The sequence below is a fragment of the Tachysurus vachellii genome, chromosome 15, assembly GCF_030014155.1.
Source record: "Tachysurus vachellii isolate PV-2020 chromosome 15, HZAU_Pvac_v1, whole genome shotgun sequence".
Classification (NCBI taxonomy): Eukaryota; Metazoa; Chordata; class Actinopteri; order Siluriformes; family Bagridae; genus Tachysurus; species Tachysurus vachellii.
The window spans coordinates 20,162,081-20,185,984 of record NC_083474.1 but is presented as its reverse complement, the minus strand read 5'-3'; the positions used below and the strand labels follow the sequence as shown (position 1 = coordinate 20,185,984).

General features: G+C 39.5%; 2 protein-coding genes across 4 annotated transcripts in view; one reads left to right on the top strand and one right to left on the bottom strand.

The window, feature by feature from the left end:
- Positions 1-255: 255 nt before the first annotated feature.
- Positions 256-4,381, bottom strand: serpinh1b (serpin peptidase inhibitor, clade H (heat shock protein 47), member 1b). Of its 2 annotated transcripts, XM_060888462.1 has the most exons (6): positions 4,239-4,344; positions 3,337-3,380; positions 2,263-2,876; positions 2,078-2,176; positions 1,719-1,951; positions 256-1,208 (listed from the first exon to the last, which is right to left on the bottom strand). In XM_060888462.1, the coding sequence occupies exons 3-6, from the start codon at positions 2,843-2,845 to the stop codon at positions 906-908; spliced, it is 1,218 nt and encodes a 405-aa protein (XP_060744445.1). In that variant the 5' UTR covers positions 2,846-2,876; positions 3,337-3,380; positions 4,239-4,344; the 3' UTR covers positions 256-905. The 2 variants fall into 2 exon arrangements, with proteins under 2 accessions (XP_060744445.1, XP_060744444.1); XM_060888461.1 differs by lacking the exon at positions 3,337-3,380 and having other exon boundaries at positions 257-1,208; positions 4,239-4,381.
- Positions 4,382-11,024: 6,643 nt separating this feature from the next.
- gdpd5b (glycerophosphodiester phosphodiesterase domain containing 5b) overlaps positions 11,025-23,904 on the top strand; it is a 64,565-nt gene continuing 51,685 nt past the window's right edge. For both annotated transcript variants that reach the window (XR_009649631.1, XM_060888796.1), the window contains exon 1: positions 11,025-11,283. The gene's annotated coding sequence lies outside the window, so the exon portion shown is untranslated. The remainder of the gene's footprint in view (positions 11,284-23,904) is intronic.

Here is a 23,904-nt window from a genome sequence, read left to right as displayed (position 1 = left end):
GTCATTTCCTGACAATTTTTAAGTAGTATGTGAAAATTGTATTGTATAAAACTATTCATATTCTCCAAATAGAAAGTAATTTTTGACAGAAGTTCTTATAACCATAAAAAGCCTGCGATGTGGGATCCCACAGAGGTGTATGTTTGGCACAGATATTTAATTTGACAAAATGTACAAAATGTAGAACTCCAAGAGGATGTATGTAAAAGATGTATTATAAGCCATGGAGTATAGAGACAGTAATTTTATTCATAGTTTATTTTAAAAAAAAAAAATTAAAAGAACATGAGCACAAGACAGTAAACAGGATTTGGTACATAATACAATTAACCTCATATGTTGTGTTTATAAACAGGCATCAGTGCAGAAGACAAGGCAGTGAAATCAAATGCGGCTGATCTGGATTGAGGTGAAGTGTTTCACGCATGAGCATAAGAAGAATATTTGTGTAAAAATCCTTTTGTCTTTAAACATTAAAGATAAGTCAAAGAACCCACACAGTTGTCACATAACCCCATGAGATTAGAGCAGGCACAGTTATAAATATCACAGTCACGCAGGCTGGCGTGAATGCTAATATACTTAATATAAGTATAGCATTTGTTCTGATGGACAATTTAATGATGAAATAAGGAACCTGGCCCAGTTGATGTCAAAACTGTGGATCAACTCATTATCTAATCTCTCAAGTGGAATTCTTTTACTATTTTCAAATTACTATAGCGATACGGATCAGCTCTGAAGTGTGTTTGGTGAAAATCTTGGTTTAATTATAATTACAAACAAACCGCTTGACTGTCTTCATAAGGTAACTGTCATACCATAAACAATTCAAATACTAAAACAAAAAAAAAATATAAAAAACAATAGAAGAACAAATGGTTACCCTTATCAGCAAATTTAAATTACAATTCATCTCTCATTTTATCTCCCTTTGGTCTAACCATTCTACCCATGTAGAGGATGGAGTTGGTCTGGTTGTCCTTCACTAGGAAGATGAATGGATGGTCGGCATAAAACAGCCTGGGGTTCCTGAGCTTTTCTGAGCCAAAGATGCTGGCATCAAATGGGTTTCCCTCTGTGTCCCATTCCCAAGCAGATGCATGGAGCACATTGGAAAGGTAGAGATCTTTCTTGCCAGACATATTGGACAGATCAGCCTTGGATTTATCCACTGCTTCTGTGAGACCAATTTCTCCAAGGTGTTTCTTTGAAAAAAAACAAAGAATCACAAAGAATATTATGTATAGAAAAGAGTCATTGATTTACTTTAAGTAAGGACTTTATCATGGTCAAGGTTTCAATTGATCTATAGTCTGTTCCAAGATTATTTTGCAAGAGAAACGAATACACCATCCAGTACATTGAAAATCACAGTTCACACACTCATTCCTACCAGCTGGGAGCAATCCTGAAAACTCCAGCAACCCAAACATAGGTTTGAACCTGGGACCCCAGACCCAGTGTCACCAACCACATCATTCTATCACACCCAACATACCTACATAAGCTAAAACCTACAGATGCAATATTACCTATGTGCAATATGTCTTCAGTGTAACTACTACTCTTTTTATACATTTTTGTTTTTTATATACTGTATATTATATTAAGTCTTTATTCTTTTTATATATTTTTTTGCTGCTGTAACAGAGAAATTTCCCCATTGTGGGACGAATAAAAGGAATATCTTATCTTATCTTATCTTATATTCCTACCTGCAGATCATGGCTGACTTCCATGCTGACTTTAGGTAGAGAGACGGCCACTGCTGTTTCTTGCAACTTGCTCAACCATGTGTTCAGCTGATTCTGTGTCAGAAGCTTCTCCAGCCTCTCCAGGGGCTCCACATGGTAGGGCATGATGAAAATCACACTGGATTTCTTGTGGGCCAGAGGCATGTTGAGCACAAAAAGCTTATTCTCTTTGTCTTCATAAAAGCCATAAAGACCTGTGAAGATGCGTACATTAGTTTAAGTTAATGATTTGTAGACATGAAGGTGACCAATCAATATTCATTATTCCTTATCTAAAGGACTGCAATATTTCATTCGGCATATGTGGTTGTTGATCTCACCTGTGCGATGCATCATTTGGACAGATACTGTGAAGGACCTGGACACAAGGAACCCACGGTTGTCAACCATCTTATGGTGGAACTTCTCATCCCAATGAGCTGTGGAAACAAAAATTTGTTTATAAACTAGAGCAATTATTGTATTTCTACCTATAAGGCATTTTAAGCTTTAAATGTCCACTTACGTTTGAAGAACATAGCGTTGATGATCATAGCACCATCTGTATTCTTCACATCCTTGGTGACTTCTGGCAGCTTGCCATCAGTGGATTTGGAGGCCCACTCGTTGATTGAGTTGATTGCGCTTCTCTTGTCACGGAAGTTGATCTTGGAGTGATCGTACTTGTAGTGCTTCTTGCTGCTCTTCACAAAGTCATCAGCAAAGCTGACCGAACTGGGCCCATACAGCCTGTTGTTGATTTTCCAGGTGACGTTGCGAGCCACAGGGTCACTGACCTCATTCAGGAGCTCAGACAGTCCTGTATGCAGATGTTCATCTTTCAGTGTATCTGCCTTCAGGACACTCTTGACCTGTGAGGCAGTGGAGGACTTTCCTCCGAGGGCAACCAATCCCAGATTGGATGCGACCACCACAGGGGAGATTAGGATGTTGTCCAGATCCTTCTCTTTGGCTAGGTTTTGGTACAGGTTGAAAGCCAGGTGGCTGCTAGTGTCAGCCAGGGAAATTGCATGGCTGCTGAGTTTCTTTTCCTCAGCCGAGGAGACCACGGCCATAAGGCACAAAGCGACGACGTCGGTCACCCACATTCTTGCTTTGTGTTTCGGCAGCTTCGGGAAGCTGAAGGAACAGAAAATACAAATACCTGTTATTTGAATTAAAAGCAAAATATAAATGTTATGTAATAGTAAAGTTGAGTATGCATGTGTGTTATTTGCCTGTATTTCTGTTGTGTCCCATTCATTATATAAGCTCTATCTGTATTTGTTTTGTTTTTTCTTTCTCCAGAACATTTTGTTATAAAACGAGGTTGCCTTTGCAACTAGGGCATCTGTGTTACATAAGAGAGTAGCGACAGTCCACACAGGAATGTTAATGTAAGTCTTTTGGTATTTAACAGGTCACATTTACAGGTCAGGAAACTGTGTCAAATCATTCTAGCTGACTAAAGAATGCTAATTTCCATTGAAGTTGTTGTTGGTGCTGTACTAGCATACGAAAGCAATGCCCGAGGCCTTTTCATTTGCAGATATCTTAACGTTTTTGTATGTAGCTTTTTTTCTTTCATCAACTGGAATACCTTGAAAGGTTTGCATAGTGTTGTCAAAGATTTCGATTTTCATTCTGAAAGACAAGAGGTGCATTTTGGTAATCTACAGAACAAAATAGTGCACAAATGTAGTTGATTCAGCAGAACAGGTTAAGTTGAAATGAAATGACTGTATAGAAAATTCGATTTTTTTTTTTTCTTTTCTTCTAGTAGTTTGTTTGAATTCTGAAAACTTTTGTTCCATGCAAACTTATATGCCAACATGGCACTTCATGCACACACAGGAAATGACACATAGACTTCTTCTATTGGCTGAAAAAAAAAAACCCAAAAAAACTTCTGACCAATCAGAGATGCCATAGTGGAACAGTAACAGGATTCCAGAGGAGGAGCTGTGATTTTATTTGAATCACAACACCACTCCCTTTTAGATTCTTTAAATCTGATTGAATCCCTAACAAAAATCAGACTCTTTTTTCATTTTAATACAGATTAGCATGATAAAAAAAAAATCCTTATATATATTTTTACAATAAAAAAAATTGTAGTGAGTTTATTCCAAAATTTGTCTTTTCAGATATTTATCCTCACCGACTATTTTATCCTTAATACTTAACATTTTTTTCTCTGGTTTTAGGATTCTTAATGATTCAAATGTTCCAATTTATTCCCCCTTTAGTAAGCACCTTTTTTTCTCAACTATTAAAAGAAACAAACTGCTTCCTGTCCCACTTAGCAAAACCCAGCAAGGTCAAAAATGTGCAGTATAAGATTTCTCTGCAGCTTTTAATCTGCTATGCATTATTTATAGATGTAGTCTCATTGGAAGAAAAAAAAAATAGCAACACTTTGATCAAGCATTTAAAGCAAGCACCATTTTTTTGGTGAGTTCAGCACAAAAAAAAAGTATAGTACAGAATTTAAAATCTTACCTTGTACAGCAGCTCTGATTTACTGAAGCTCTGATCTTCTTATCTCGTGCTGACGTGCTGCAAACTAACGGTTTCCAGAGGTCTATATACTGCTGGGAAGAAAGTTCTGGAAGTTTGTGTAGGAATATTCAAATGAGGATGTCTGGATTTTCCTTGGGAAGCTGAGACAAAGACCTCCCACCGGATCAAGTGACCGGTTGTTAGGAAGTCAGCTTGATTTTACAAGGTCCTAAAGTCTGTCTGAAAAGTCTAGGATTTATATCAGAATTTGCAAAATTGGAATAGGATGAGGATGTTTCATATGTTGCCTGAAAACGTGTTAAAACTCAAAATATCGAATGCACCATGACGTATTGAGTGAAGTGTTGCCTTGTACAGGGTTTTTTTTTTTTTTGGAGCAATAAGTCATGCTGGGATAAAAATTACGCTGAAAAATATCCCTGCTAAAGGTACATATTTTTGAGAATATTTGTGAGATTTTGTGTTTCTTATGTAATCCTGGATGCCTGTTGCTGCACGCTCAGGCTCACGACTCCACCCCCGAGTGCAGAGTGCCACGTCTGCTGGTCGCCTGCAGGCTCTCATATCCAGTGGGTGGGGGTGCAGTAAAAACAACCATCAACTCCACCACCATCAGTCAGCTTTCTTTTAACTTTTAGACACTTTTTTACCTTTATGGTGATGCATTCTGTGGTGCTTTTTAACCTTTTTTATTCATGGGTCCGGAGACCTTGAGTCTTCAGCTGGAAATTGTATTTTTAGCAGCTTTGTGTGTAATATACAGGAAGTCTAGAGAGGAAGAAGTGTGGTTAAATCATTAGATAGATACTGTAACGTGTCGGATGTGTAGTAGTTGGGTACAGTAGTTTGTGCACCCTTCATAAAGTGGTTTCATGAAAATTTTTTTCTTTTTTAATACTGTTTTTCATAACAATTCGTCTGTGCAGCTTTTTGACTCTTATCAGTTGTAACATCTGCCCCGTTCCTCTCCACATATCTGATCTATCTGTATGATGTCACACATCTGCTTCTTCAGACCAGATCTGGAGACTAAGAAGCTGAATGCTCATTTCATTCTTTGTCTTGTTTCTATTTAATTCTGTAATATTTGGTAAATGTTATATTTATTGTACTATTAACTAAGTAGTATTTGATGCCTTGCACATTTTGCTAATCACACCATCAGTGTCACCCAAATGAGGATGAGGTTCACTTTTGAGTCTGGTTCCTCTCAAGGTTTCTTCCTCTTCCATCTAAGGGAGTTTTTCCTCACCACAGTCGCCTCAGTCACCTCAGACTTGTTCATTGGGGATAAATACGAACACATTTAAATATAAGTCTAATATCAATCTTGAACTTTTGTATTATATTAAACTTCATATATTTTTTATTGTATTACTTTTCTTATGTTCTGTAAAGCTGTTTATTTAAATTGCTTACATTTGTTGCAACAATCCACACATTCTTTTCCCTCAAGATCCTGCTTTAACTCCCCCAGCAGTGATCAGCCCTAAACCCCCCAGGTGTAAATACTTTTGTCCACGTAGGCGTTAAACACTGAAATTCCTCATGCAGCCTGTAACGATGCCACACAGCTGAGCCCACGATCTCCTTAAAGTCCTTAAAGAAACACACGTGGAGTAAAATAGTAAGAAACTTTTCCTTAAGATTTCATCAGTTAAACCACAACTACTGCTGAACATACATCTGGAGGAAAGAGTAAAAAGGCTGACAGTACAGAAAGTAAACACAGCTGAGGGCTCTTTCTTTCTTTCTTTCTTTCTTTCTTTCTTTCTTTCTTTCTTTTAATAGGTTAGAATATTATCTTTTTTTATCTTATTATATTATTATTATATTATATTATTATTTCTATTTTATTTAAATATTAATATTTATTTTTTATTTTTTCCAGACCTTTTTCTTTAATGTAAGCGGTTCTCTTTCTTTCTTTCTTTCTTTCTTTCTTTCTTTCTTTCTTTCTTTCTTTCTTTCTTTCTTTCTATCTTTCTTTCTTTCTTTCTATCTATCTATCTATCTATCTTTCTTTCTTCCTTCCTTCCTTTCTTTCTTTCTTTCTTTCTTTTTTTCTTTCTTTCTTTCACATATTATAAACCTTTATTTCATCTATTTTAAATAGATACATTACACCGTATGTGTTGCTGATATGGTTAAAATTGAATAGAGTAGTGTGTGTGTGTTTGTTTTTTGTATGTGTGTGTACACATACACAAACACACACATACACAAACACACACACACACACACTACTGTATTCAATGTGAATAGAGTGTTTGTGTATGTGTGTGTTTGTGTATCTGTATGCATGCGTGTGTACATGTGTGTGTGTGTGTGTGTGTGTGTGTGTGTAGTCTCCCGGTATTGCTGCTAATTCTCCTGAACTAATGTTTGCCAAATGCCTCATTCCAGCTGAACCACTGTGTTCTGTAAGCACGTTAGTAAAAACAGAACTAAACTGTTTCAGTAGCACATTTCACTCCCATTTAATCTGCTTCAGCGCTTACAGACGTCTGTTCATGCGTCTCCATAAAGTGCATAGACTTTTGTACAAAGACCTCTTTCAGTTTAGGGGGAGATGTGATCACAGAAGGGCTGCACACTGCATGATGTAAGACATGAGCAGTGTTACAGTGTTAGCATGTACTGTTTGCTGATGTAACTTTCTGCTGAATTGCATTTTTTATTTTGGGGAAAAGTCATGCCATTGAAACATGAGGAATCTCCGAAATGCTCAATAATTTTAGGAAAAGTACACTTTGTATATTTTATCTTTTACTTTTTATTGTATAATGTGTACATGATATTACTTCAGCTCCACTGATGGATTTGTTTTTAGTTTATTATTTGCTTGTATTACATAAGGAATGAAACACTTTCTGGTCTTCTGTTGTAGAAAAATAAACAATGACTTGATTCTGTGATGAAGATGAGTTATTATTAACGTCCTGAAAGATTATTATTATTATTATTATTATTGCAGCACATTCTAATGGATTTTATTCCCCTTAGACCACAGCAATTGCACAATAAGTTTTTTTTATTTATTAAACAATTATGTCAGGGGGGCACGGTGGCTTAGTGGTTAGCACGTTCGCCTCACACCTCCAGGGTTGGGGGTTCGATTCCCGCCTCCGCCTTGTGTGTGTGGAGTTTGCATGTTCTCCCCGTGCCTCGGGGGTTTCCTCCGGGTACTCCGGTTTCCTCCCCCGGTCCAAAGACATGCATGGTAGGTTGATTGGCATCTCTGGAAAATTGTCCGTAGTGTGAGATTGCGTGAGTGAATGAGAGTGTGTGTGTGTGTGCGCCCTGCGATGGGTTGGCACTCCGTCCAGGGTGTATCCTGCCTTGATGCCCGATGACGCCTGAGATAGGCACAGGCTCCCCGTGACCCGAGGTAGTTCGGATAAGCGGTAGAAAATGAGTGAATGAATGAAAATAATTATGTCATGCTTTAATCCATGTATAAAACTTCCTGTTATCCTGTTAAGTTCCTGTTATCACTTAAAATAGAGCAGCTAGAAACCGACATTTCCTTACCAGAATTGATATTTTCTTCTCTCTTTAAAAAAGTGCAGCTGGTCTGTCACAATACTTTCCTACATACTGACAACATTCTCTTAAAGCTACAAAAGACTGATACTAGAGACTACTTTCAGAATTTTTTTTAATAGATCTTCAATACCAGCCTTCACCATGTCAGTGATTATGTTTGTTACTCCCTAATGCCACAGCAGATCACATGGTCACATTAGATTTGGTGCAGGTTTTACGCCGGATGCCTTTTCTTGACACAACACTTTGGTTTTATCCGGGCTTTGGACCAGCACTAAGAGTTAACTGCGTTAACTGACTGGGTAAAGCTCCCTGCCTGGGAATCAAACCCAGGCCACTGCAATGAGAGCAAAGGATCCTGAAACTGGACCTCCATGATGCTGTTGTTGGTCTGTTACTATTGAAACAATAATGTATTTTAAACGTTATTTAATGAAAATGAATCAAGACCTTTTGACCAATCAGAATCAAGAATTTAACAGCACTATTGAATAAGAGGTAATTTACTTTTGTGTGATTTAAGCATTTCCATTACATTTTCAGCAGACACATTATATACAACTGAGGGTTAAAGGCCTTGCTCAGGGGTCCAGCTGTGGCAGCTTGGTGGACATGGGATTCAAACTTACAACCTTCCAATTGGTAAGCCAACACCTTAACCACTAAGCCACCACACAACCACATTGTTTTGATCTGTTGCTGTGGTCTATTGAAACCCATGTACATAAAACTGTGACAGCGTTATTTCCGTGTTGTCTGTACTCCTGAAGAATAAATAAAGATTTAGTGGCAAAACGGATGTTGAGTATACTGTATCTTTTATAGTGGAATGCACTGCCCTCTAGCGGTAGGAGGCAAATGTACTTCACTGGTGGAAACGTTCATCATTATGCTACTCATCACTAGATGGCAACATTGGAACACAGATTGGTGGGACATCATTTCAGACCTGTCTCTAATCATAGAGCAGGTCAACCCTACTATTGCCAACTAGTAGCCCCAATTATGTGACGTCACACAAACGTGCTGGCTTCTTTTTTTTTTTTTTTCAAAAATGTGGCCATAAATGAATACCCTGAGGCCATGATGTAAGCTTTTTGAGATTGGTTTCAAAGCCAAGACATACTTCACTTAAGTAAGCAGAATCTCGAAGCTGGTGTACTTATGTTTTGTCCTTTTTCACTGTGTAGTTTGTCTGATATTGATACAACAGTCTAAGTCTTAGGTTAACATCTTAAGGCTTGGGTTACACAATTCCCCATGACACCACATAATAATTATTGGCTATGAGATACTTACGGCCTAGTTCGTGGGTTTGAAATATTAACTCCTGACCTCAAAGTATTACTTTTTTTGTTATTACCTTCAATATATAAACTTGTAGCCTTGATATATAGGTTTATCCGCAATAGGATATACAGGATATATAGGTTTTTATACAAATAAAATCAACAGCCTTTGTAGCTACACAGAGCAGGTTAGCTGAGCTGTACAGAGCAGCATGAGATGCATTTGCTAAGTAAATGTGGACCTTAGACTAAAATTGATTACAAAATATATAGTATATTTTTTGCACGTAATGATTATTTTTATTATTCACATTTTTCTGATCTTTTTTCCGTCAAAGCTCAGGAGCTCTGATAGGATATTCGAAATTTTCAAAAAATCCCAAATCATGGACAAGTGATTTACAGACAAATTCATGTTGTATCCAGTATCCAGATAAATGTGCCCCACTGTTATCTTCTGAATGTCATATAACCACATGCCTCCGATCGTTTATTTCTCGTCTCTATAATCCCACATATTCCACCCCATGTCCTGCCGTTTCCCCTGCTCCTGCTGTTCCTAATTATCCAGAAGGGAAGTTCACAGTTGACAGAGCAGCTGGGCTCTGATATTAAGTGCTTGCTGTAGTGCTGTTTATCACAGCAAGACCTGAAATGTCACAGGGCATGTGGTGTTAACGGTGATTCAGACTCTTGATATGGACACTATAGTATTTAGTGACTTCCAATCCAAGGAACTATAAACCCAGGGAGTGGAGCTGGACCTCCTAAAAGACCTAAAAAAATCCTAAACCTTAAACCATAAATTAATGACAACAAGGAACCCCATGATTATGAACAACACACTTATCCTGCCTGATAAACACTGTACTGTCTCCATCTCTTAGGGTTTTGTTTTGGCTCCACCCAAGAAGGAGGAACTGGGTTAGATCTGACTCCAGCCCTGGACATTTAGGGATGCTTTCTTCCCGTGCTCTAACGCATTCACATTGATTCAGGGTCTCCACTTTGATCATGATCTCAGATTACTCTCTTTGGGGAGTTTTACATGTTCTTCCTTAGGGCAGCGGTTACTTCTTCTTTTACCCATGTCATTATTTTACCCATGTTCTTTTACCCATGGGTTTCCTCTGGGTTCTCTAGTTACCTCCCACCTCTCAAAGCATGTTTGTAAATTGGCCTAAGATGTCAATGAGTGTGTGAATATGAGTGTACATGGGTTGGATTGCTGAGCTATCCAGGGTTTGTTCTCAAATAATAATAATAATAATAATAATAATAATAATAATAATAATAATAATAATAATAATAATAATAAATAAATAAAATAATTAAAATAAAATAAAATAAAATAAAATAAAATAATGATGATGATAATAATAATAATAATAATAATAATAATAATAATAATAATAATAATAATAATAATTAAATGTAGATTATTATTATTATTATTATTATTATTATTATTATTATCTATATTTAATTTGCTTTTAAATATGTCATTTGAGCAACAAGCACACATCAGAGTAATGCATTATTTTATTAAAATTAAGCAACAAATTATTCAAAAGATATTCATTAATTTAAAAAGAAAATAATATATTTAAAAAAAAATAAAAAAATCATAAACGTATAGTCGTTATACTGAGAAAGGACTTTTATCTTTTATTCCTTTTATTCCTGGTGATATTAATACCAATGTATAATTTAAATTGTTTTAGAAAACTTTACAATTCATTAGATTTAAATCACTTCCACAGCTCTAGTGTCATATTCCGTCACCAGAGAGCACAATTGGACAATATCCCAAACCCTGCCCATTATCGTCTCAACAACGATCCTGATTGGACCATAAATTCTTAGTCCATGCCCATTTCACCCAAGCCCCGCCCATTACCTGCTACCCCGTGGGTTACTATGGATGATGAAAAGCTCCGGTTCTAACACACCAGGGCGCAGGATCTACAGCCGCATATAAAGCGCGATCTCTGGACTATTTACATTTGTTTCTTATCAGATTTTCTTTTCTCAGCCTCCCTTTGTGCCTAAGAGTCTGTTAGGATACACAGTGCACTTGTGTAGTTTATATATTTTTGCTAGAAAGAGTGGTGTGAGGTTGGAAACGCAGAGCGCACGCGCTTCACCTGGCACAAGAGCCTCCAGCAGAGGAGTGCAGGGGAAAGGTAAGGACATCAGTCATACTTTTATACTTTATTTCATCTTTAATATACAAAATAAATACCAGGCATGCCTGTATAATGCTCTATGATGGTCACATAAATGCTCCTAAAACCAGACATGTCTGTTCTTTAACTGTATTATTGTTATTATTATTATTATTATTATTATTATTATTATTATTATTATTAAATAGACTCAATGAACTGTTCACTTTGGTTTATGAATTATCCCAGTTCATATGAAGGACAATTTTTGTCTATCCCTTTTCATGAGCACACCAGAAACGCCCTTTAATAGAGGCTCCACCCCTATTGACCCCATCATCATACCCTCATACATATACACCTTCTCCATAGGGTATAAAGTCAGACTGCTTCTTTGTTGTTCCACAGAAAGCCATCCATTTGGAGTTTTCTCGCCCCATCGAGAGACTACTTAATGCAAAACTCCACCCTGAAAGACACAAAACATGTTTATAATGAGATATGTCTCGTGTGTTGAACGGATTTGCTGCTGATTTGAAGGCTATTGCTGTTTTTTCTTTTTTTTTTCTTTTTTCATTATTCCTGGGTAAAAGTTTTTGATTGCATGACACGCTGATGTCACAGTGGGACGTCGTTATTGCTGGTGCAGTTTAATAAAAAGAAAGCAAAAATATCAGGTCAGGTTTCTTGGTTAACTTTAACAAACAAAACAGTAAGAGCTTCTTTTCCGTTGACGTTTAACATCATATCAGTGGGAAATCTGGTGTAGAAATTGTTCTGTGTGAGGTTCTGTGTGAGGTTTTGTGTGAGGTTCTGTGAGGTCAGGATACATGACATCATGGACTCTATGAACCACCCAGAGATTTCTCTGCCCAGGGGTTACAACTCAGTCATTTTGGAATCCTCCAGCAAAACACTATTCTTGGTATAAATCCAAATTCATATCTATCCCAATCCATTGTTCTAAGCCTAAAGGGTGTGAGCTGAAGGGTTTGGTTGCAGAAGAAATTAGGGCCCTGGAGGATGTGGAGTGTTTTGAAATTGAGGAGTGGTCTTAAATTGCTTGCTCTTTATTCTTTAATCTCATCCTGCATTATAAAAGGCTAAGTGCTCGTATGTTGGCAAAGGGAGATAGCACGAAGTATTAAATACGCACATAATAAGTCTGATATGTTTATGCTAAAAAATGTCTTCAATATTTTTGATAATGGATTTTTATTTACCAAGTGGACATTAGGAACGTTCTGTAGCCTAAAGGCAATGTATTTTGGTTTCTCCTCGGTTTTAAATGAATATCTCAGAGTGTTTTTCTTTTTCTTTTCGACTTTTGTTGACTTTGTATTGCTGAGGTTCAGGTCTTTATTCCAACCAAGCAGACGCCACATTTGAATCTACTAAAAGTCTATCTATCAATATCAACTGATAAAACAGGTGGAATCAGATGTGTCTTCCTCTTGATTGGAACAATAAGATTGGACACCTCTGATCTAATTGGTCAGATCCAGTCTACACATTGTAATATGTATCTCTAAATTATCTTTAAAGACAGTTTCTCATTACAGCTCGATCATATAAAGGTTTAACCCGCGTCTTGAATGTTTCCCGAGCATGCATTATTCTGTAAGGCACGTGTAGCTTTCGACCTGATCGATCTCCATGTGATCTTTTGCTCAGAGAGAACTATTATTATTATCCTGTTCACAAAACCCGACTTTTCTGATTTGTTTTGTCGACGGATTTTTACGTTTTGTGATTAAGTGACATCGCCGAGTCTCGTTTTCTTTGTACCTAACAATAGACGACTGTTAACTTTGATTATCCGTTGAATTCTGGATTCTGATTGGTCATTTTCTTAAACAGCAGCTTGTACCGGAGCACAGATACAATTTACAGGTTTATATCAATGCTCTTGCTCTAACATTGGTATTGTTTCCATAGCAACAGCTTATCAGTACGGGTGTGCACGCTCGACGAGAAACGAAAACGCATAAAAACGGCGATGTTGATTTGGGGAAGTTTTCGGTAAAGAGATGTTTATTACACATTGTTATAAGGAGTCTCCAGTGTCAGGGTTTTATAATAACAATGCTCTGTTATTACATTCAGTCCTGAGAGAGTCCAGATATGTATGTTAATTAATCACACACACACACATACACACACCACTAATTACATTCTAGCTCATTTGTCTCAAAGCTTGCCTTCATATCCGTCAATAAACTGAAAAATTAGGGGACTTTTTTTCTCGTGCTTTGTACAGTTGTCTCAGATGATGGAATTAGGGTGGATTTTTTTTCTTACTAATTGGCCAAAATTCCCCAGAGGTATGACATGTCACTGTAGCGATGCAGTTTAATGCTGCAAGTGCATGAAAAAAAGTGCCTTTATATTAAAGTGTCTTTATTTCTGTTTAACATTTTTCCTATCAAAGCTAAAAAAAAAAAAAAAAAATAGAAAATATATTAACTGTCAAATATTCATGCGAATGTAGGGGGGGCACGGTGGCTTAGTGGTTAGCACGTTTGTCTCACACCTCCAGGGTTGGGGGTTCGATTCCCGCCTCCGCCTTGTGTGTGTGGAGTTTGCATGTTCTCCCCGTGCCTCAGGGGTTTCCTCCGGGTACTCCGGTTTCCTCCGCCGGTCCAAAGACGTGCATGGTAGGTTGATTGGCATCTCTGGAAAATTGTCCAGAGTGTGTGAGTGAATGAGAGTGTGTGTGCCCTGCGATGGGTTGGCACTCCATCCAGGGTGTATCCTGCCTTGATGCCTGATGACGCCTGAGATAGGCACAGGCTCCCCGTGACCCGAGGTAGTTCGGATAAGCGGTAGAAGATGAATGAATGAATGAATGAATGAATGAATATTCATGCGAATTATTTGTCAAATTTGGTTGTGTTTTAAACGTGGCTTGCATTTACAAAGGTTTGATTATGAATAGGTTTAATTATGTGACTTTACGACCATTCAAATGGGTCTAGTCACAATAATAGCCCGTTATTAACCGCTACACGTTGCTAATATTGAATAGTGTAGTGTTTTCTGTGGAAGGTAACATCATGACGCTGAGCTTGTGAAAGCTGTGCGAGACTTTATGGTCGGTTGGAACCACACCGGAATGACTGGATTAATCGAAACTAATGAGTAATGTGGATTTGTTATGTAATGAAGTACGAAAGCAGTACATTTGTATTTTTTTCCGTCCTTGAAACCTTGATGAGGTTTATTTTTACCAGCGTGTTCCATGTTACCTGCTGAGTAGAAGCTGGTCCAGATGGCTACCTGTCGTCTTGATCCGTCTGACAGATGGCCCTGCTTTAATGTTTGCTCAGGAAGCTCTGAAAGTACCAGCAAGAGTTAAAGATTTAATTGTTATTCTTTTAGACTTTCTCAGTATCTGCGTGCCACACATAATTTCCTCCGCTTCAGGTTTTCCAGGCAACCGTATCGGCACCTATGGTATAATTAAGGCCTGAGCCTTGAATGACCGTCTTGTTCCGAGGCAGCCAGATTTCTTCTGCTGTCTGTTGCTCTGAGCTGTTTAAACACTCGAACCCAGACAAGGCGACGAGTTCAGCTTAGGTTCAGGTAGTGGGACGTCTGCTCGCGGATGACGTAAAGGGTCGTGTAGTGTCTGTTATATGAGGAGAAGCAGCCAGGTACTGATCGGAAAGTATATTCTAGCACAATTAGTGTGGAAGTGAAATTCAAGTGAAAGGGAAATTCAGTGAAAAATGGATACGAAACCAAAACCCAAGCTCTTATTTGTACCTTGTGTAGATTGTAATAACGTACTTAGCTTAAATTTCTATAACAGCAGCCCTGACAGCAATGCAGCTGCAAATCACAAATTTCTATGAACATTCATTCATTCATTCATTTTCTACCGCTTATCCGAACTACCTCGGGTCACGGGGAGCCTGTGCCTATCTCAGGCGTCATCGGGCATCAAGGCAGGATACACCCTGGACGGAGTGCCAACCCATCGCAGGGCACACACACACTCTCATTCACTCACGCAATCACACACTACGGACAATTTTCCAGAGATGCCAATCAACCTACAATGCATGTCTTTGGACCGGGGGAGGAAACCGGAGTACCCGGAGGAAACCCCCGAGGGAGAACATGCAAACTCCACACACACACAAGGTGGAGGCGGGAATCGAACCCCCAACCCTGGAGGTGTGAAGCGAACGTGCTAACCACTAAGCCACCATGCCCCCTTATATGAACATGCTAGGTGTAATTTGTAATTGCCAATATGATGACGTTTTTCACGAGGAGATGTTTATTTAATATTTTCCGGAACAATTCTTTAGAGCTGTCACTTTGTTTTCCGAAATAGGAATGTTTTAAAGACGTTTTGTTGTTTCCATGTAACAAGCTGCAAATTGTCTGCCACATCTGATACAACGTTAGTGATAACGAGAAATAACTTGTTTCATTTATTTGACCGTTTTGTGGTGTCCATTTTGAACGTCTTTGTCACGTCTCACTCCGTAGTGGTGAATATGAAGCTCGTGTGAAAGTAGACACTCAGGACGTTGAGAATTTGTAGTGTTTCATCAGTATTTCTGTTTTTCTAGCCTACTAGGGGTTTTTATATTAAAAAAAAAAACAAAAAACGGTTATTTATTCCACACAAATGTTTGTATCTTTTAAAATATTAATAATTGGAAACATTTCAAGGTAATGATGGAACATTTTATCAGTTTTTAGTAGAACATTAGGCAACAAAACTAGCAATTATATCGAATAACATAAACTAGAGAGGGCACGGTGGCTTAGTGGTTAGCACGTTCGCCTCACACCTCCAGGGTTGGGGGTTCGATTCCCGCCTCCGCCTTGTGTGTGTGGAGTTTGCATGTTCTCCCCGTGCCTCGGGGGTTTCCTCCGGGTACTCCGGTTTCCTCCCCCGGTCCAAAGACATGCATGGTAGGTTGATTGGCATCTCTGGAAAATTGTCCGTAGTGTGTGATTGTGTGAGTGAATGAGAGTGTGTGTGTGTGTGTGTGTGTGTGTGTGTGTGTGCCCTGAGATGGGTTGGCACTCCGTCCAGGGTGTATCCTGCCTTGATGCCCGATGACGCCTGAGATAGGCACAGGCTCCCCGTGACCCGAGGTAGTTCGGATAAGCGGCAGAAGATGAATGAATGAGTGAGAACATAAACTAGAAAAGAACAAAATGTTGTCTGCATATTTAGCTACAATTTGTTTTGAGATTTGGTGCATGACTCCTACGTCTTCTATCCCTCCCTGCTGCTTTTAATTATCACTAAAGAAGAGTGAAACTTTCCACCCAGTGCTCAGACTCTGCCCTAAACCGTGTCTCCCTGGCATCTTAAATCACACACTAGCATCAATGCTGAACAGAGGGTGGACACGTCTCCAGCAGTGTGTCAGCCCCTTGTAATTATTCTGAAGGTGGTTCAGTGCTGGTCTGTGTTAAATCTACACCGTCTCTTGATGGCAATCCTTTCTCTGCGGGAAAACAGCTGCTGCCTTATAGCGTATCTAAAGTGAATCCGGTTCAGCGTAGAAAATTCTGGTTTGTTGGTGAGCTTCAGGTAATATAGATACACAAAATGAGACTTTGAGATATTCACTTTTTTCCTCAATCCATCTTCTACATTGCTTATACTACACAAGGGCAAAAGGGGAACTTGAGCCAGTTCCAGGGGATTCAGGACACTTGGTGGGGTCCAATCCACCATAGGACACCTTCATGTACCTATTCGCATACTACTGATAATACAGAGTACATTTACATTTACAGCATTTAGCAGACGCTCTTATCCATTTTATCTCATTTTTATACAACTGAGCAATTGAGGGATAAGGGCCTTGCTCAGGGGCCCAGCAGTGGCAGCTTGGTGGACGTAGGACTCGAACTCACAACCTTCCGATCGGTAGTCCAACACGTTAACCACTAGGCTACCACATCCCAGAGTACCAGGAGGAGGAAACCATGATTACTCCACACACACAGATCAGAAGCAGGAATCAAACCTCAGCCTTTTAAACATATGAAAACAACCAGTCAGTCCAGTTAGAAACAGCTGATCAGAAGGTTGTGTGTTTGTATCCTAGGAACACAAAGCTGCCATTGCTGGGCCCCTGAGGAAGGCCTTTATCCTTCAATTGCTCGGGTATGTAAATGAGGTAAAATGTAAGTCTCTCTGGATAAGGGCGATAAATGGATAACTGTGAATGACAAGACTGGTATGTGATTGGTGAACTATTGATTTTGATCGGACAGCATCGGATTCTTATTAGGCAACATTTGGAACTGATTGGTGGCCCCTCGATTGGTGATTCATTGGATTTTGAGTCCATAAATCCATAAATAAATAAATAAATAAATAAATAAACCCTGAGCGCTGATCTACAGTATGATGGCCGATCCATTGGATTCCCACTGGTGAACATTTGATCTTGGTTGTGATTGATGAGCAGTTGATTATAAGATGTTTATAAGACCTTAAGGCTTCTGGCTGCTAAAACATTAGTTCTATCTAGCAAATCGTCGCTGTCGGGTCGGAAACCTCGTATGTCCAAATTTGGTCAATTTCATATTTTTTCACATATCGATGCTATTGGTCAGTCCCCACGTGGGTCTGTTATTTTTACAAGTTATTAACCAATCTAAAGTCTTGAAAATAGCTTGAGCGCAAATCTCATAACTCCATTGGACACTTCAACTGTCCACCTCTTCCTCACTCCGTGGGAGAGCTTCGCGGCATATTTCTCCTCAAGAAGAGTCGCAACGAATCAACACGTCTTCTGAGGTAAATGTCTTCAAAACACTGGGCTCAAAGAAAAAAAAATCTTGACCCCCGCTAGTTCTGGTGCTCGTCTGAGGACAGGAATTTAGCGCAAGACAATCCACTGCAACGCCGACTAAACCCTGTGCACTGCAGATAAGGTACGGCGTTTTTTCATTTCCTGAAAAATAACTGTTTTGGAGATACGAGGATTCCGCCTGACAGCGACGAAATCTTTCTTTTAATCAGTGAAGCCTTGGTCACATCACAGAACTTTAGGTTCCTGTTTACTAAACTGATTCTGATCTGATTTTAGGATTGCTCATGGCCGGTTCTGACGATTTTTACTGGCTACACCGTTATCGTTAACAATAGCTGTGGTATATTATTTTTTTCTCCTTGAATCCTGACAAAACAGTACGCTGTTTGCGTAACCCTTTAAATAATCGTGTAACTGCTAAAATCGGATGATGATCTCTTTCTTATTATGGGATGCTGTCAGTATTGCGAATACCATTATGCGTCGATTTGTGTTTGCTAAACAGTATATGAAGCTGGAGGTTGGAAAAAATCAGACCTGGTTGTATTTCCTGTGACCTTCACGTTCCTTAAGGAAAAACCTGGATCTATCTATAGTCAAATCTATTCGACCAGCTAAAACGGATCAATCTTTAGAGTCTCAAGACTCTACATGCTAGCTACTCTACCGTTTTGCTGACTCCTGCATTTCTCCCCTTTCTCATACAGACCTGTTGTTGTTTTTTTTTGACAGATGAGAGACATGAGATGAAAGACGGAGAATCGAGACCTTGACACGATGACTCAGTTCATCTAACTCATTTTCTTGTTATTTTCCTTTAGAGAGCCATAACCCATAAAAGGACCCCCCCCCCCCACACACACACACACACACACACACACACACACTATTATTTCATTACACTTGTGCACTCTCTAGTCTAGCCGTTTCATATCTACTTCTTTATCTCTAAACAAAAGCTTGCTTTGTGCCGGTTAGCTGTGCTACGGGCCGTAATGAAAGCATCTGTGTTCTCCTTTATGCTCTATTCAGGTGAAGAGTGAGCTCTGAACCTGAGATTAAGGTTGTAACGGAAGCTACGCAAATGACACCTCGTCTAAATCACAGCGTCTTACGTCTCAGTGTCGATTATGCAGTAATAATGCGATTATCCTTAAGTCTAATACTGCTTAAGGCTGAAGTCAATAAGGTACGCAGCACTAACGTTAGGTTATGTCTGCTTATGTAGGGCTCTTTTTAAAACAACACCTCGTTGTTTGTGTAAAGGTGGGTGTTGAAATCATGTTATGTAAATCGGGAACAAAAGCCAAAAACTGCCGAAAAGCTGCACAAGCAAGAATTTCTACAATCACCTGGTTGTAGTAATCCTACATGGAAGAAAGAGTAAAGTTGTTTAGTCATCATATAGCGACTCATAGCTTGGATCAAATGTACATTCATTTATTCATTTTCTACCGCTTATCTGAACTACCTCGGGTCACGGGGAGCCTGTGCCTATCTCAGGCGTCATCGGGCATCAAGGCAGGATACACCCTGGACGGAGTGCCAACCCATCGCAGGGTACACACACACACACACACTCATTCACTCACACAATCACACACTACGGACAATTTTTCCAGAGATGCCAATCAACCTACCATGCATGTCTTTGGACCGGGGGAGGAAACCGGAGTACCCGGAGGAAACCCCCGAGGCACGGGGAGAACATGCAAACTCCACACACACAAGGCGGAGGCGGGAATCGAACCCCCAACCCTGGAGGTGTGAGGCTAACTTGCTAACCTCTAAGCCACCGTGCACCCCAGCAAATGTACCGTTTATTGCAAATGCAATTAGTTGACAGTTCGTTAAAGAGCGAACTTTTGCGGTATAAATGACACTGTTTATGTGGACTGATCATTTGTGTAGCCAAGAAAGTCTCCAGCCTTGGTGTTCAAGTCTCCAGGCGAGGCATTAGCGTAAGTAGTATTGCAATAAAATGAGATTGTGGAGTACGGAGATGTGCTGAAAATCTCATTACATGCTGCTTCATGCAAATTCGTTTTATTTTTGTTCATCTCTATGAAGGGTGACGATAATTTTGGAGCCGAATTCTTACAATTCAGAAATCTTCACATCAGCCTATGTAGCACTTTTACTCATTTTATACGTTTATAGAGAACTGCTGTAAACTGGAGACTTTTCCCTAAACTTTTGCACCCCGTATGATAGGGCTGGGCGGTACGACGGTGTATTCCGTTTCCGCGGAATAAAATGTCTAGCGTTACAGGTTTTTCTATTCCGTGCATACCGTGAAATTTAAATTGGTGGGCGTGGTTAACCTCACGTGTAGCACGCCTGAATCTGAGAACGATTGAGAAGCGGCACATAAGCGTAGATAAGAAGAAAAACACGGAGAAAGACATGCATGCTGATAAAGAAATCCCACAAACCAATCCCGAGCAGGAGGAGGAACTTGTTGTGAAACGAGGCGCGACATCAGTGGTATGGACGTGGTTCATGTTTAGAAAGGCTGACAAAGAGCAGACAAATGTGATTTGCAAACTGTGTCACGCGAATGTAACCGTTAGCCATGCTATTGTGTTTAATTTATTAGATTTTTTTAAATGTTTCAAAAAGAGTTTAAATGTCTTATTCTCAGGAAGTGTTTACAGTCAGAATTTTTTGAGCCTCAGAAGTGTTTACATTCATTCATTCATCTTCTACCGCTTATCTGAACTACCTCGGGTCACGGGGAGCCTGTGCCTATCTCAGGCGTCATCGGGCATCAAGGCAGGATACACCCTGGACGGAGTGCCAACCCATCGCAGGGCACACACACACACACACACACACACACTCATTCACTCACACAATCACACACTACGGACAATTTTTCCAGAGATGCCAATCAACCTACCATGCATGTCTTTGGACCAGAGGAGGAAACCGGAGTACCTGGAGGAAACCCCCGAGGCACGGGGAGAACATGCAAACTCCACACACACAAGGCGGAGGCGGGAATCAAACCCCGACCCTGGAGGTGTGAGGCGAACGTGCTAACCACTAAGCCACCGTGCCCCCCCTGTTTACATTCAGCATTTTGTTTTTAGAACAATTGTTTAGATTCTGACATTTTCCTCAAATGTTGACATTTTTATACTTTCTGCAAAATTTGTTTTGTTACTGAAGTTTAATTTATTTTATTAATTAATAATCTGTTCTGATATTAATAAAAAGTCTGTTCTCTTTAAACTATAAAAATGAGGCCTATGTATTGTTATGGTGAGGTTGATCTAAAAGTTGAGAGTCTCATTCACTACTAATGCTAAATAAAAGAAAAATGAATAAAATAAGACGAGAAAGCCTATTCTTTATTTTTAAAGTGTTAAAATAATATTAATATTTAATATATTAAGCACGTTCCTTTATTTACTTATATACTTGATTTACCTGAAAAATTATTATTATTATATACCGCTACCGTGAGATAAAATAACTTATTCCGTGTAACAGATTTTTGGTCATTCCGCCCACCCCTACCGTAGGACTGTTTATTCAACAAAGATTCTATGGAATTAATCCTGAAGGACGATTAAGTGGAACTCCATTTTTTCAGCAGAAATGTTTCATGCTATGATTTGTTTCCAGATTCAGATAACCGGTTCTCTGCCGCTCTTGTCTTCACGTACCTTCAAGCTCGGCATTTATTCACGTCTTCAAACACGTTTGGAGATGAACTAGATCGAAATGTTTTTTTTAGTGGGTTTTCCCACAACGTGTGCTTTGAGGTTACTTTATCTGAGGAAGTACACAATGTAGTACTTTCACTTCTGTGTTAGTTGAACGATTGAACCGTTACTTAAATGGAGCCATTGTTATCTTCTTGGGAACAGCGTGAAAAGGAAATATAACATTTTCCCCTAATGCATCAGAAGCTAAGGAGTCACTCTGTATTTCTGTGGCGGTGAAGCAGGAGCTCGGCAGACCAAGCTGTCTGTTTGTCAGTCAGTCCACGTATATCCTCACCTATGGTCGTAGGTTGTGGCGAGTGACTGAAATAATAAGCTTGCAAGTGACATGTTGGAAATGATTCTGCAGGGTTACTGCACTTGCTCTACATGATGAGAATCGTATTCAGAAGAGCCACTTGAGGTAAAGACGCCTCATGCTTGGCTCCCACTAGAGCTGTAAGAGGCATGTCCCACTGGACAGACAGCCCGGGGTGGCCCCCAGTCCCTCTAGAGAGGTTAGATAAACGTTTGGCTTGGGAAAGTTTGACATCTGTACTGAGAATAGAGACATCTGGGTTGGTCTTCTCAGGAAAATCAGTGTAATAAAATAAAACGACGAGGGCGAAGATCTTACCAAAGAATAAGAAGTTTATTTCAGCGTAGCATGACAAAATACGAGAAGTACTTCTGGTTTATCGGAGTCAAGAAGGACGCAGGAAAAATCCTGATCGGACATTTTATACCGTTATTAGACTTTGTAGTTTAAATATAGCGTTTCAGCGTCAGTTCAGGCAGGCCACATAGTCAAGCTCGGCTACAGGGGCGTCACTAGACCCTTCTAAACTTCTGCCCAGCCCCCCTAAAAAATATTTGATTAATTCTTTTTTGATCGCTTCAGTCCCATTTAAAAACGCATTTGAAGCGGCGACAAGCTGCGTCATGTTTCGGCTCCTCCCCCGAACTGAGTCTGCGTGGATTCAGCGCGTTTTTCAATCCGCAGGGACGCCGAGCAGAGCGAACATCAGAGAGTACAAGGTGTGTGTGTGCTTTTATTGATGGACTGCTATGATATGACATCTGCATCGGTGCAGTTCTTGCAATTGCAGTTTACTGGACCGATACACAGTTCGGTTTCTCATCCAATGCGTCTTCGCTGCGTTCAACTTCAGCCCTTATCACAGTGTGATAGTTGTTTTTTCTTCCAACAAAAATGAAGCGATTAACACCCATGAAAACATACTTTAGAAAACGACCATGATTTATTTTAATTGACCTTTTAAAATGTAAAACATTATTGTGTATTTCGGCATTACAAATATGCAGCCATGCACAGAAATGATTAAAGACACACATCATTATATTGTCTGAAAGCACTAAATGGCACAGAGAGAGAAACATCATTAATTTTTTTTTACAGTGAAATACAGGGAATACAATGGAATAGTGGATTGCAATAAGGTTAGTAGTATACAACCCTACTCTGGGGGCTGAGCCCCCCTAAAATGACTATTCTAGAATCGCCCCTGCTTGGCTATCAGCTGATGTCAATTTTCTAACCCCGCCCATCAGCTGATCTGATTCCTAAGCGCGCTATTGGTCCCTTTGAAACAGGGCGCCCTATTTAAATGCTTTTTTCAGTCTGTCTGCTTGGCTGTTTCCTCTGCATTGCTGCACCCCACCTCCTCCCCTACTGTAGCTCCTTATTGAAACTTAGTGTTTAACTCAATCAGTGTCATTCTGTTGTCACTGACGCAGGCTCTGTTCTAAATGGGGGCATTTTGTCTTGCTGCTTTCCCAGTTAAATGGGAGATTGTCCCCCCACGAAGCTGCTGCTGTTCCCTGACTAGCTTTCATGGAGCTCGTGAAAAGGGTGGGGAATTCAGAACAGAGCCATATCGCCAAATGTAAATTTATAAGCTTGCAAATAAAAATTTTAAATATACGTCAAAGAATTGTCTTTATTTTGACTCGAGTGGTCCTGACTGAAATGCTTTAAATGTAAATTAAGTGTAAGTACCGAGTGTCTCACAAATGGCAGGGTCATACATTGTTATCTAGCCGTATGTCTTGTTTTGGTATTGTTACAGGTGTTATCACCCAAATGGTCGCTTTAAATGATA

Coding starts and splice junctions, on each gene's coding strand:
- serpinh1b (XM_060888461.1), bottom strand. CDS start 2,845: ATGTGGGTGACCGACGTCGTCGCTTTGTGCCTTATGGCCGTGGTCTCC. Junction 2,177..2,262: donor CAACGCTATGTTCTTCAAAC/GTAAGTGGACAT, acceptor TTGTTTCCACAG/CTCATTGGGATGAGAAGTTC. Junction 1,952..2,077: donor CCAAATGATGCATCGCACAG/GTGAGATCAACA, acceptor GCATCTTCACAG/GTCTTTATGGCTTTTATGAA.